The following is a 16051-nucleotide window of genomic DNA, read 5'->3' as shown; positions in this document are numbered from 1 at the left end:
CAGTCATGAATGCTGTGTAGTTGGTATCACACAATTATCAATGCTATGTGACTGATGTAACAGAATAAACAATGCTATGTGGTTGATGTCACATACCTTACAATGTCATGTGGTTGACATGAAACAAACCATCAACACTGTAATACCAGTGTTGTGTAGGTCATAGCCATTCGGACTGGAGCAATACAACTACAAGGCGATGAATTACCCACACCACTTTCATCCCAACATCACTGACACTACAACAGTCTATGAATTACCCACACCACTTTCATCCCAACATTACTGACACAACAACAGTCTATGAATTACCCACACCACTTTCATCCCAACATCACTGACACAACAACAGTCTATGAATTACCCACACCACTTTCATCCCAACATTACTGACACAACAACAGTCTATGAATTACCCACAATACTTTCATCCCAACATTACTGACACAACAACAGTCTATGAACTACCCACACCACTTTCATCCCAACATTACTGACACAACAACAGTCTATGAATTACCCACACCACTTTCATCTCAACATTACTGACACAACAACAGTCTATGAATTACCCACAATACTTTCATCCCATCATTACTGACACAACAACAGTCTATCAATTACCCACACCACTTTCATCCCAACATTACTGACACAACAACAGTCTATGAATTACCCACACCACTTTCATCCCAACATTACTGACACAACAACAGTCTATGAATTACCCACAATACTTTCATCCCAACATTACCGACACAACAACAGACTATGAATTACCCACACCACTTTCATCCCATCATTACTGGCACAACAACAGTCTATGAATTACCCACACCACTTTCAACCCAACATCACTGACACAACAACAGTCTATGAATTACCCACACCACTTTCATCCCAACATCACTGACACAACAACAGTCTGTGAATTACCCACACCACTTTCATCCCAACATTACTGACACAACAACAGTCTATGAATTACCCACACCACTTTCATCCCAACATTACTGACACAACAACAGTCTATGAATTACCCACACCACTTTCATCCCAACATTACTGACACAACAACAGTCTATCAATTACCCACACCACTTTCATCCCATCATTACTGACACAACAACAGTCTATGAATTACCCACACCACTTTCATCCCATGACTGACACAACAACAGTCTATGAATTACCCACACCATTTTCATCCCAACATTACTGACACAACAACAGTCTATGAATTACCCACACCACTTTCAACCCAACATTACTGACACAACAACAGTCTATGAATTACCCACACCACTTTCATCCCAACATTACTGACACAACAACAGTCTATGAATTACCCACACTACTTTCATCCCAACATTACTGACACAACAACAGTCTATCAATTACCCACACCACTTTCAACCCAACATTACTGACACAACAACAGTCTATGAATTACCCACACCACTTTCATCCCAACATTACTGACACAACAACCGTCTGTGAATTACCCACACCACTTTCATCCCAACATTACTGGCACAACAACAGTCTATCAATTACCCACACCACTTTCATCCCAACATTACTGACACAACAACAGTCTATGAATTACCCACACCACTTTCATCCCATCATTACTGACACAACAACAGTCTATGAATTACCCACACCACTTTCATCCCATCATGACTGACACGACAACAGTCTATAGTTGAATGACAATTCAGACTGAAAACAATCATGAATACAGATTCTGTAAGAGTAAAACAACATCACAACACACGCATATAAAACACAGTCAGAAGCACATTCATTTTGTAAAAAATATGTCACAACACTGACGTCTTGTGAAAACATGTGACATCACAGTACAGGTATTTTGTGAAAACATGCGATGTCACAGTACAGACATTTTGTGAAAACATGAAACAGTATGGACATAATGTAAAAACATGAAACAGTTCATTTTGTGAAAACATGAAACAATACATATTGTATATTGTTTAACATGAAAAAAGTTAGAGATTTTGTGATGACATGACAGTATGAAAGTAAGTCACAATCATGATAACAGATACACTCAGAGGAAAAACCCCAACAGATCTGTGCACCTGAAATATATATATATATATCACTCTATTTAAACTGTGCAAATAATTGATCATTCCCCTGAATGGGTTACATATATCACACAGTCATGACTGATCACACACTCCGCAAACCTGAAAAATATTGCACAAGGTTGAATGAACACAAGTATGACTGAACACAAGGATTAAATTAACTCAAGTATACTCAAGTATGACTGAACACAAGTATGACTGAACACAGTATGACTGAACACAAGTATGAATTAAATTAACTCAAGTATGACTGAACTCCAGTATGACTGAACACAGTATGACTGAACACAGTATGACTGAACACAAGTATGAATTAAATGAACTCAAGTATGACTGAACACAAGTATGACTGAACACAAGTATGAACTGAAATGAACTCAAGTATGACTGAACACAAATATGACTGAACACAAGTATGAATTGAAATGAACTAAAGTATGACTGAACTCAAGTATGACTGAACACAAGTATGAACTGAAATTAACTCAAGTATGACTGAACACAAGTATGAATTAAATGAACTCAAGTATGACGGAACACAAGTACGACTGAACACAAGTATGAATTAAATGAACTCAAGTATGACTGAACACAAGTATGACTGAACACAAGTATGAATTAAATGAACTCAAGTATGACTGAACACAAGTATGACTGAACACAAGTATGAATTGAAATAAACTCAAGTATGACTGAACACAAGTATGAATTTTAACCAGCTCTACAAAGAAACGACTTTTTCAGATCTTGACTCTTCCATTGAGGAACTTCAACGGTGTACTGCTGACGTTAAGGCTTAGATGAATCAAAACAAACTGCAGTTAAATGATTGTAAAACTGAAGCTATCATTATTTCTTCAAGCAGACTGTCTATAAACAACTCCTTGCCTTCCTCTCTTAAAACTGGAGATTCAGATGTAGACTTTGTATCTTCAGTGAAAAAATCTGGGCGTGACGTTTGATTCAAACCTCACAATGAAGAAACACATGAGCAATCTCTGCAAGGCTGACCACTTTCAAATTCGAAAGATCAGTTCCATCCAACATCTCCTTGCTATTCAAGCAACACAAACTCTGGTGTGCTCTCTTGTCTTGTCCAGACTACATTACTGTAACTCACTCCTCATTGGTTGTCCTAAATACTTATTACAAAAACTCCAGAAAGTTCAAAACGCAAGAGCAAGATTAATCTTTGGAACCAAAAAGACTGACAATATCACTCATCTTCTGCATTCTCTCCACTGGTCAATTTCTGCCCACATTTAGTACAAAGCTGCAATTCTCACCTTCAACTCCATTTTGGGTGCTGCTCCTCAGTATCTGAGAGAACTGATTCAAACCTACACACCCCGTCGACAACTCAGATCATCTTCTGATTCACGGCGGCTACTTGCTCCCCGTCTTAAAACCTGATCCTTCGGTGATTCTTCCTTTTCTTATTCAGCTCCATATGTCTGGAACAGTTTACCTCATGATCTTCGCCACTTTCCTTCACTTCAATCTTTCAAAACTGGTCTGAAAACACATCTTTTTGAAAACGCCTATCCATAGACCTTCCCATACCTTTTCAGTTATAAGCCATGCAAACTCTCTCTCTCTTTTGGTGTGTGTGTGTGTGTGTGTGTGTGTGTGTGTGTGTGTGTTTGTAATTATGTTATACGCATAGTCTCTGAATCTGTTTTATATTATTATGTGCTAAATCATTATTGTTCTTCTTCTTTCTTTTGTGAGTTATTGCGCACGCGCGTGTGTTTGATGTTTACTGTAAAGCGCTTTGAGCTCTTTTTAAGGGAGGAAAGCGCTCCACAAATGTCCAATATTATTATTATTATTATTATTATTATTATTCTTATGATAGATGATTTAAAGGACTGTCCTTGGCTGCACCTGTGGCTCTGTAGGGGGGCCATGCTTGCTGGACACACAGGTCTGGACAGTATGCAAAGATCAGCCACCACCACTTCTTGGATCGTATGGCAGTCCTCACAGTCTGATCCATGCGCTTCACACCACCTGTGGTTTGGTTGTGGGGTCCTCAGTATCCTCACTCACAGGAGGTGGTTCAATGAAGATGTCAAGCATCCTCAAAGGTGGTATCATCTTCAAGCACTGACACAACTTCAATAACAGTGAATAATCTATGAAAAATAATAAAAGAAAAGAAAAAAAGAAAAAACGAAATAATGTATTTGTTATCAGCAAAACTCCCACCCTCTTCTGCGGACAAGAGATAGTACTCTTTAAAACACAATACCTGGAAGCAGGCAATTTCCCCTGAATAGCCTGCATCAGCCGAGTCTGAAAAAAGTACGCACTTGTCTTACAGTCATTGAAATACCTACTGTCCCCAAAATAGGATGGTGGCCATAAATGGGTTAAGACTGAAGAGGATCAACAGATTCTGACCTATCCTACAACATCATGACTGAAGGCGCAGTCTACAGATTTTGATCTATCCTTGAAATGACCCAGGACACAGATTTTGATCTACCCTTGAAATGACCCAGGACACAGATTTTGATCTATCCTTGAAATGACCCAGGACACAGATTTTGATCTATCCTTGTGGTGACCCAGGACACAGATTTTGATATCTATCCTTGATGTGATCCAGGACACAGATTTTGATCTATCTTTGCGCTGACCCAGGACACAGATTTTGATCTATCTTTGCGCTGACCCAGGACACAGATTTTGATCTATCCTTGTCATACACTGTCATGACCTAGGACACAGATTTTGATCTGTCCTCTGAATATATCTGTGAGACTGAGTGTCCTCTGACACATCACTGACACAGTGTCCTGCGAACACACCATCTGATGACACAGTGCCCTGTGAACACACCATCTGATGACACAGTGCCCTGTGAACAAATCATCTGATGACACAGTGCCCTGTCAACACACCATCTGATGACAGAGTGTGCCCTGAACACATCATCTGATGACACAGTGTCCTGTGAACACACCATCTGATGACACAGTGTCCTGTGAACACACTATCTGATGACAGAATGTGTATTGTGAACACATCATCTGATGACACAATGTCCTGTGAACACACCATCTGATGACACAGTGTCCTGTGAACACACTATCTGATGACAGAATGTGTATTGTGAACACATCATCTGATGACACAATGTCCTGTGAACACATCATCTGATGACACAATGTCCTGTGAATACACCATCTGATGACAGTGTCATGTGAACACATCATCTGATGACAGAGTGTCCTGTGAACACATCATCTGATGACAGTATCCCCTGAACACATCATCTGATGACAGTATCCCCTGAACACATCATCTGATGACAGTATCCCCTGTACACATCATCTGATGACAGAGTGTCCTGTGAACACATCATCTGATGACAGAGTGTCCTGTGAACACATCATCTGATGACACAATGTCCTGTGAACACATCATCTGATGACAGTGTCCTGTGAACACATCATCTGATGACACAGTGTCCTGTGAACACATCATCTGATGACACAGTGTCCCCTGAACACATCGTCTGATGACGGAGTGTCCTGTGAACACATCATCTGATGACGGAGTGTCCTGTGACCACATCATCTGATGACACAGTGTCCTGTGAACACACAATCTGATGACACAGTGTCCCCTGAACACATCATCTGATGACGGAGCGCTGACATCTGCGTCATGTTCAGCACACATCGGAAGAGAACGACCAAATCTGCTGCCCATGTCCTGGGCACTGTGACCACCGCCTACACAGCCCATGTCTTATCCATGGAGAGGTGGCCCCAGTCCGAGTCCTCACACCTCTACAGTGTAATGGTGGTGTTGTCAGCAACCTCTACATTCCAATTCTGCTGTCATGACCATACCTTCACATTCCAATGGTACTGTCATGACCACACCTTCACATTCCAATTCTGCTGTCATGACCATACCTTCACATTCCAATGGTACTGTCATGACCACACCTTCACATTCCAATGGTGCTGTCATGACCACACCTTCACATTCCAATGGTGCTGTCATGACCACACCTTCACATTCCAATGGTGCTGTCATGACCACACCTTCACATTCCAATGGTGCTCTCATGAACACACTTTCACATTCCAATGGTACTCTCATGAACACATCTTCACATTCTAATGGTGCTGTCATGAACACACCTTCACATTCCAATGGTGCTCTCATGAACACACCTTCACATTCCAATGGTACTCTCATGAACACACCTTCACATTCTAAATGTGCTGTCATGACCACACCTTCACATTCTAATGGTGCTTTCATGAACACACCTTCACATTCCAATGGTGCTGTCATGACCACACCTTCACATTCCAATGGTCCTGTCATGAACACACCTTCACATTCCAATGGTGCTGTCATGACCACACCTTCACATTCCAATGGTGCTGTCAGGAACACACCTTCACATTCCAATGGTGCTGTCATGACCACACCTTCACATTCCAATGGTGCTGTCATGACCACACCTTCACATTCCAATGGTGCTGTCACAACACACCTTCACATTCCAATGGTGCTGTCACGAACACATCTTCACATTCCAATGGTGCTGTCATGAACACACCTTCACATTCCAATGGTGCTGTCATGACCACACCTTCACATTCCAATGGTGCTGTCATGACCACACCTTCACATTCCAATGGTGCTGTTGTGCCGTGTTTTGCGGGCCCCAGGCTCATCCTCCCCATCCGTCCCGGCCCGCGTGGAGTGAGAGAGCGCCTCTGTCTTGTTGAAGTCGATCATGGCGTAGCCGGGGGACTCTGGTACCGACGCCATGCTGGTGGGGGAGGTGGGGGACATGTTGGTGGTGCTGGACCCTGCAGAGTCAGAGGGCGCCTGGTTCAGGTCCAGCTGGATGTAGTTGATGCCCGGCGGTTTGGTGTGGCGGCCCCCCAGGCGAGGGCCGGTGCCGGCGCAGCGCGGCAGGTTGGTGTAGTTGGGTAAGGACCCCGCAGTGCGGTCCACGCCCAACCCTCCCCCCACCCCACGGTGGACGGTGCCCGCCGCGCAGCTGCTGCCTCCACTAGTGCTGCCCCCTGCTGCCTCAGCCCAGGGCGTGGGGGGGGAGGGAGCAGGCTGGTCAACGCCCACGTTAATGTAGGTGGGGCAGGTGGCCGAGCCATCGGGGTCTGCCAGGAAGACGTCTGAGTCCCCCGCCTGCAGAACCACGTCGTCCGGACCCTGGGCCCCAGACAGGTCTGTGGGCAGCGACAGACGGTTGGGCGGCGGGCCAGCGGGCGTGGGGAAGTTGGACAGCGCCCCCTGGCCGTCCTGGTCCAGCAGGTTCTCTGTGGAGGACGGCAGGTCCAGCACAGCGTAGTTCACCTGTCCCCGACTCCCTGGCCCCCCATGCTGTCCTGGCCGCTTCATGAAGTGGATCAGGGGTGCCGACTCGTCGATCTGAAAGGCGCCCCCTGTGGCCCCCCGACCCGTCCTGGTGTTCATGTACTGGTGACCAGGGTCCATGCTGATGCCGCCGTTGATGTACAGGTGGTGGTGGGCGGAGGGGGCACCCCCGATCCGTGGCTGTCGACCGGTGCTGGGGGCTGAGGCCGTCATGTGACCGTACTGGTCAGGGGGGTCCATCCCGGAGGCTGGCCGACTGCATGGCCGACTGGCGGTGGGGAAGTGAGGGTGTGGGGGGCCTGCCCCTCCTCCCCCACCTGTGGCCCGGAGGTGGTCCTCCTGCCCGGCCCGCTGGATGCTCTCCTGCACCATGTTGAACAGATCCTCCGCGTGCCGACACTTGAAGGCGTAGATCCCAGGCCCTGTTGGGCACCGCCGGCCGCTCTCAAAGGAAAACAGCTCCGCGTCAAATCCGTAGCGTCTCAGGCATCGCAAAGGCCAGTGAATGGGTTCTTTGCCTCTCTGCGGAATTACATCAACAGCCTCTCAGTAATCAACACAGCCTGTCAGTGAATACATCAACACAGCCTGTCAGTGAATACATCAACACAGCCTGTCAGTGAATACATCAACACAGCCTGTTTGTGTATATACATCAACACAGCCTGTCAGTGAATACATCAACACAGCCTGTTTGTGTATATACATCAACACAGCCTGTCAGTGATACATCAATACAGCCTGTCAGTGAATACACCAACACAGCCTGTCAGTGGATACATCAACACAGCCTGTCAGTGGATACATCAACACAGCCTGTCAGTGGATACATCAACACAGCCTGTTTGTGTATATATATACATCAACAAAACCTGTCAGTGCATACTTTAACAGCCTGTCAGTGAATACATCAACACAGCCTGTCAGTGGATACATCAACACAGCCTGTCAGTGGATACATCAACACAGCCTGTCAGTAGATGCATCAACACAACCTGTCATTTTATACATCAACAGCCTGTCAGTGATACATCAACACAGCCTGTCAATGGAGTGAATACATCAACACAGCCTGTCAGAAAATGCATCAACACAGTACATCAACACAACCTGTCATTTAATACATCAACAGCTTGTCAGTGAATATACCAACATCCTGTCAGTGAATGTATCAACAGAAACTTATCAGTGAATACATCAACAGTCTGTCAGCCAATACGCCAACACAGCCTGTCAGAGAGGTATTTACATACTTGTCAATTCTTACCTGATTCAGATGGGTGTATACCTACATGTCAGCACTCACCTGACAGAGACAGGGACAGGTGTATACCTACATGTCAGCACTCACCTGACAGAGACAGGTGTATACCTACATGTCAGCACTCACCTGATAGAGGATGAGGTCGGAGGCGGCCACCTGAATCTTGCCGGGGTTGAGTTCCATTCCCTGACTGTCCACGTTGTACACCCGGAAGGTGTGACACGCCCCCTCACTGCCATCCCCCGCCGCCGCGGAGTAGCTGCAGCCCATGGCTCACCGTGCTCACCACAGGTCAGGTGCAGGTGCCCTGTATAGAAGGTGCAGGTGTCCTGTAGTGCAGGGTTGGTCAGGTGCTGGTGTCTTGTATGCAGCAAAGTGTACAGAAGGTACAGGTGTCCTTAGTGCAGTGTAGGGCAGGTACAGGTGCTCTGTAGTGCAGTAGAGGGCAGGTGCAGGTGTCCTGTGGCTAAGCCAAGAACAGGTCAAGGTTCAGATGTCCTGAACTGCAGTGAAGGACTGTTACAGGTGTCCTGTAGTGGTGTGGGTCGAGTGCTGCTGTCATGTAGTGCAGTTTAGGTCAGGTAAAGGTGTACTGTTGTGCAGTGTAGGTTGGGTACAGTGTCCTGCAGCTCAGTGCGTGGCAGAAAACATGTGTCATGTAGAGTAATGGAGGACAGATCAGGTGCAGGTGTCCATAGTGCAATGTAGGTCAGGCACAAGTGTCCATAGTGTAATGTAGGTCAGGCACAACTGTCCATAGTGCAATGTAGGTCAGGTAGTGTCCTGCAGTGCAGTGCAGGGCAGGGCAGTTGCATGTGTCCTATATTTAAGTGAAGAACAGGTCAAGTGCAGATGTCCTTTAGTGCTGGGTACAACAAGTGTAGATGTCCTGCTGTGCAATAAAGGACACGGGACAAGTGCATATGGCCTGTAATGCAGTGCAGGTCAGGTACAGGTGCCCTTAGCACATTGTAGAAGAGATATGCAGGTGCTCTGTAGTGCAGGGTAGGTAAGGTTGGGTGCAGGTGTCCCACACTGCAGTGTAGGTCAGGTCAGGTGCAGGTGTCCTGCAGTGCAATGCAGTGCAGGTCAGGTGCAAGTGCACTCCCCACCAGTGCTCCTGTCCCACATCAGTCTGGTATTCTGTGCCACCAGCGATCTGGAACACACCACACTCCTCTTCATTCCTCACTACACAGCACACTCCTCTTTATTCCTCTGCACAGCACACTTTTCTTTATTCCTCTACACACCACACACACTCCTCTTTATTCCTCTACACAACACACTCCTCTTTATTCCTGTACACACCACACTCACTCCTCTCTATTCTTCTACACACCACACATACTCCTCTTTATTCCTCTACAAACCACACTCACTCCTCTTTATTCCTCTAAAAGCCACACTCCTCTTTATTCCTCTACACATCACACTCCTCTTTATTCCTCTACACACCACACACACTCCTCTTTATTCCTCACTACACACCACACACACTCCTCTTTATTCCTCTACAAACCACACTCACTCCTCTTTATTCCTCTACACACCACACACACTCCTCTTTATTCCTCACTACACACCACACACACTCCTCTTTATTCCTATACACACCACACTCCTCTTTATTCCTCTACACACCACACACACTCCTCTTTATTCCTCACTACACACCACACACACTCCTCTTTATTCCTCTACACACCACACCTCTTTATTCCTCTACACACCACACACACTCCTCTTTACTCCTCACTACACACCACACACACTCCTCTTTATTCCTCACTACACACCACACACACTCCTCTTTATTCCTCTACACACCACACACACTCCTCTTTATTCCTCTACACACCACACTCACTCCTCTTTATTCCTCACTACACACCACACACACTCCTCTTTAATCATCTACAAACTTCTCTTTATTCCTCACTACACACTACACTCCTCTTTCTTCCTCACTACACACCACACTCCTCTTTCTTCCTCACTACACACTACACTCCTCTTTCTTCCTCACTACACACCACACTCCTCTTTCTTCCTCACTACACACTACACTCCTCTTTATTCCTCACTACACACCTTACACTCCCTTTACTGATGTAGTCCTCATTATACATCTTACACTCAATGAAGTCCTATCTCCACACTTTACACTAAAAGAAGTCGAAACAACACACCTTACACTCCACGCAGTCCTCACAACACACCTTACACTCCATGCAGTCCTCACTACACACCTTACACTCCACACAGTCCTCACTACACACCTTACACTCCATGCAGTCCTCACAACACACCTTACACTCCACGCAGTCCTCACTACACACCTTACACTCCACGCAGTCCTCACTAAACACCTTACACTCCATGCAGTCCTCACTAAACACCTTACACTCAAGGCAGTCCTCACTAAACACCTTACACTCAAGGCAGTCCTCACTAAACACCTTACACTCCATGCAGTCCTCACTACACACCTTACACTCCATGCAGTCCTCACTACACACCTTACACTCCATGCAGTCCTCACTACACACCTTACACTCAAGGCAGTCATCACTACGCACCTTACACTCCATGCAGTCCTCACTACACACCTTACACTCCATGCAGTCCTCACTACACACCTTACACTCCATGCAGTCCTCACTACGCACCTTACACTCCATGCAGTCCTCACTACACACCTTACACTCCATGCAGTCATCACTACGCACCTTACACTCCATGCAGTTCTCACTACACACCTTACACTCCACGAAGTCCTCACAACACGCCTTACACTCCACGAAGTCCTCACAACACGCCTTACACTCCATGCAGTCCTCGCTACACGCCTTACACTCCATGCAGTCCTCACAACACACCTTACACTCCATGCAGTCCTCAATACACACCTTACACTGCATGCAGTCCTCACAACACACCTTACACTCCATGCAGTCCTCACTACACACCTTACACTCCATGCAGTCCTCGCTACACGCCTTACACTCCATGCAGTCCTCACAACACACCTTACACTCCACGCAGTCCTCGCTACACACCTTACACTCCACGCAGTCCTCACTAAACACCTTACACTCCATGCAGTCCTCAATACACACCTTACACTCCACGCAGTCCTCGCTACACGCCTTACACTCCACACCAATCCTCCCTCCGCCCAGGTGTCAATGGCTACCTGACTTGGTCGGGGATGGCTGAAACAGCGGAAGGGGAGGCGTGGGCCCCAGCATTCCTACGCCTGATCCCTTTTTATTTACCGCTACAATGGCCAGAAGAAACTATGGGGGCCTTTAACCTTTTCCACCTTCAACAGGTGAGTGGGGCACATAATACACATGTATGTGTGTTTCCCTGGCACAGGTGGGTGAGGACAGGAGCAAAGGGGTGAGCGGGAGGGGGTGGGGGTGGTGGGGTGTGAGGTAGATGTGAGGTAAGCGGAGGGAGGAGGCCAGGGGTATAGTGTCACCTCCATGCCCCCCCCCCCTCCCCCTCACTGACACCCTCCCCTGTCTGTCCTTGCTCTCACCTCTAGCCACCACCCCCCCACCACACACACATGAGCACATTCATAGACAGGCACACACACACACACACACACATGCACACACACACATATACACACAGAGAAACACACACACACACATACGCACACATGAACACATTTATACACACACACACACACGCACACACACAAGAACACATGCGCTTACACACACACACACACACATACACACACAATGATACATAAAAGTCATCATTTACCCTCCTGTGACACAGGAAATGGCAGGGGGTAGGGGTGGGGTGAAGGGAAGACAGCTAATTTAACAAGGCTGTGATTGTGTAAGCACTGAAACGTCTGTCAGACTGTTTCAATAAGAAAAGAAACAGAAAAGAAAAGAAACAGAAAAGAAAAGAAACAGAAAAGAAACGAAAAAAGACAGCAGGGAGAGGATGCCAGATGAAACATAATTACTGACTGCTCTGTACACTGGTGTTCCCAACAAATATATTGTGTGAGCAAGCACAAGTATATGAGAGACAGAGACAGAGAGAGAGAGGGGAGGGAGAGAGACAGAGAGAGAGAGAGAGAGAGAGAGAGAGAGAGAGAGAGAGAGAGAGAGAGAGAGAGAGAATGACAATGATTTATTTGTTGGGCCTCTGGTCCATAATAAAGGAGCGGACCATGAACAAAAAATATTCAACACTGAATCACACAGATTGAACTATATATCAATGTGCATGTACACACACACACACATACACACACACACACACACCAGAGTTAAGCTTTGATTCAGGACACCATGGGCCACTGGACAGGTTCCACAGAAAATCAAATGGGTCATTATACAAATTAATGGGTCAGGAAAAACACCACCTTGTTCCTGTGCTGCCCCCGGCAACCCTGTGGGGCCAACGTGCATCACAATTTGTGACTGAATTTGTCCATCACACTGATATCAGTGTGTGAAATGGTTGTGTGTGTGGGTGTGTGTACGTTGTACAATATTTTTTCCATCAGTAATTATTATTGTGGAACTGTACTGAGGTGCAGTGAAGAACAGATCCCAAGATACATCAAAATGACCACTGAAAAGCTTATATCTCTCAATGAGATCACCATGTATCCTTCTACCCTTCTGGGAAAATAATCTTAAATAAGTTTGTTATCATTATAAGACATGTGCCTTTGCTAACTCTTTTAATAGTTCAGTCTCTCCAACAGTTATTCTGAACAGTCATTCGATTTTACTTGAGTTATGGCAGATCCGTTCGGCTGTATGCTGCACGATGCAGATGATGACTGATTACGGCAGAATGTTCTACATGTATCCAAGCCATCCACAATCATGGAGACTGGCGGAAAAGTAAAAAGCTAATCTCTATTCCGCCGCAGTTCACAATACGCAAACAATGACGCCTGTGTGTAAGTGTACCTCATTTCCTTTCCTATCTGCGTACAAAGTTTAGATTTTTATTATCATAAATATTATTATTATTATCATTATTATTTTACATTGTTCATCTGTTCGCAACAGTGCAGAACAACAACATGCAGCAGCAGCAGCAGCAGTAGTAGTAGTAGTGGTAGTAGTGTAGGGACTGGCATTTAACTGCCTAGGCCTCACGGCTTTTTTTAAAATGTCCCCTTCAATATCTGTCTCCTTTAATTTGTGGGATACACACATGTTTTCTTTTACATGTACTGTACTTCACTTGTCAAAGTCAATAAAGTTTTCTTTTAAATTGATGTTCATGTCAAGGAGATTTTTGAACACATTAGAATTTAGTGCAAGTTTAGTTTCAATAGGTAATGCATTCATTATTTGTGCAATTCTATTTGCTAATGAATTTTTACTTAGGTTAGTGTTACAGTACTCTTTACAAATTTTCATCAATGAATTTCTTGTACTCTCATAATCTGACATTCTAAAAATATTATTCACATTGACTTTATTACAGCAGTTTAACATTTTTTATGTTTCTGTTAAATATCCTCTTAGCCTTCTACCCTTTAATGAATGCGGATTTAAGTATATAAGTCTCTGTTGATAGCTCATAGATTTGCATTCTTTTAATAACTTAGTTGCTCTTCTTTGTACCCTTTATATAGCTGTAGATTGTCTCTTGAGGTATGGGTGCCACACAATATTACCATATTCCACTTGTGATGTAACCAATGCTTTATATAGTTTAAGAAATATATCTTTACCTAAACAGGTAAATGTTCTCTTAATTATTCCAATCATCTGGTTGGCTTCATTTATCATATTCTGTATATGTATGTCAAATGATAATTTATCATTGAAAGTTATGCCAAGGTCTTTCTCACTTTGACATTTCAGTATGGTGTCTTCTATTATCATATGGTATTTGTTTTCTGGATTTTTTCCCCATGTGCATTACTTTACACTTTGATACGTTAAAACATAGATTCCATCTATCAGTTCAGTCCTGTAACTTAAATAAGTCCTTTTGTAGTGTAGTATTATTTTGTGCATTGCCGTAAAATTTAGTATCATCTGCAAATATTTTTCATGTGCTTTCTATACTTTCAGGGAGGTCATTTATGTATATTGTAAAATGCACAGGGCCAAGTATGCTACCTTGTGGTATACCACTAACGACGTTTTCATTAGATGAAATTTTTTCTCTAATTTTAACTACCTGTGCTCTTTCTGTCCAGAAGTTTTTTGTCCAGTTCAGTATGCTTCCAGTGATACCATATGAAAACTAATTTTAATAAAAGTCTTTCATGTGGTACTGAGTCAAATGCTTTTCTAAAGTCTAAATAAATTATAGGTTTAACCATATCTATCATTTTTGTAAGGTCTTCAATTACTTCCAGGAACTGTGTTGTACATGATCTTCTTTGTCTAAAACCATGTTGACAGTCTGCATACAGACTGTTGCTGTTACCTCAACCATCTTCCAATCTTAAGGAAGGCAAGCAGATTCAAGTGATTTATTATAAATCATACTCAAAGGAAGACCTAACTCTCTGCTCAATTCCTTTAATATTCTTGAGGGTATTCTGTCTGGTCCTTGTGCTTTGTCGGGGTCTAAGGCATGCAACTTCTTTTCTACTGCTAATGGAGTGACTCTTAAATCACAAATATTAACGTTTCCTGACCTGGAGCTTTCTCCAAGGTCGGGTAAATTTGTCAAGGTCTCTTTTGTAAACACACTTGCAAAGAATTTATTAAGAGTTTCTGCTTTTTCTAGATCATTTTCTGCTAAGCTACCATCTTCTTTTTTCAGTACCCCTATTCCTGTACTAAGTTTCATTTTTTCTTGCATATATTTCCAGAACATGTTGGGACTTTGCTTATATTTTTTGGCTAAATTTCTTTCGTAATCTTTTTTTATTATCTTTTTAAAAAAATGATTTTTACAGCATTTGTTCCTTTTTTTGATGTAGCATAGATAGGAGTGACCTGAATTAGTTCTCAAGAAACGTTTATACAATTTTTATTTCTTTTTGATGATTCTCATTATTTTATTGTTCATCCATGAGGGTTTGATTTTTTTCTCCTGTCTATTTGACACTTTTGGTATATATATATATTCATAGTTTTGTGAAGTATAGTCTTTAAGTCATTCCAACACTGGTTCACATCTTTTTCATCCCGATCCATTGATGCCCAGGCCACTTCATTTATCATTTCTCTCATTCCATTATAATTTCCCTTTTTTAAATCAAACTTATACTTTTTTTTGTGTAACGATTATATCTATATTTTTCTGAGTTAATAACTACAATCAC

At 43.9% G+C, this 16051-nt stretch overlaps 1 protein-coding gene across 3 annotated transcripts in view; it reads right to left on the bottom strand.

Annotated features, from left to right (window-relative positions):
• Window positions 1–6644: 6644 nt before the first annotated feature.
• The window catches only part of LOC143297912 (uncharacterized), a 19200-nt gene continuing 9793 nt past the window's right edge, over window positions 6645–16051 (bottom strand). Inside the window, exons 3-5 of one of the 3 annotated variants that reach the window (XM_076610468.1) lie at window positions 11883–11978; window positions 8887–9919; window positions 6645–8018 (exon numbers count right to left, since the gene is read on the bottom strand). In XM_076610468.1, coding sequence (XP_076466583.1) covers window positions 6780–8018; window positions 8887–9030 — 1383 coding nt within the window. In that variant the 5' untranslated portion in view covers window positions 9031–9919; window positions 11883–11978 and the 3' untranslated portion in view covers window positions 6645–6779. Of the gene's footprint in view, window positions 8019–8886; window positions 9920–11792; window positions 11819–11882; window positions 11979–16051 lie in introns of those variants that run through there. The other 2 variants (XM_076610469.1, XM_076610467.1) reach the window with 2 other exon arrangements.

Source organism: Babylonia areolata, chromosome 23 (assembly GCF_041734735.1).
Source record: "Babylonia areolata isolate BAREFJ2019XMU chromosome 23, ASM4173473v1, whole genome shotgun sequence".
In the NCBI taxonomy this organism is placed as follows: domain Eukaryota; kingdom Metazoa; phylum Mollusca; class Gastropoda; order Neogastropoda; family Buccinidae; genus Babylonia; species Babylonia areolata.
Note: the sequence above shows the minus strand (reverse complement) of the source record. Positions and strands in the feature narration are given on the sequence as shown.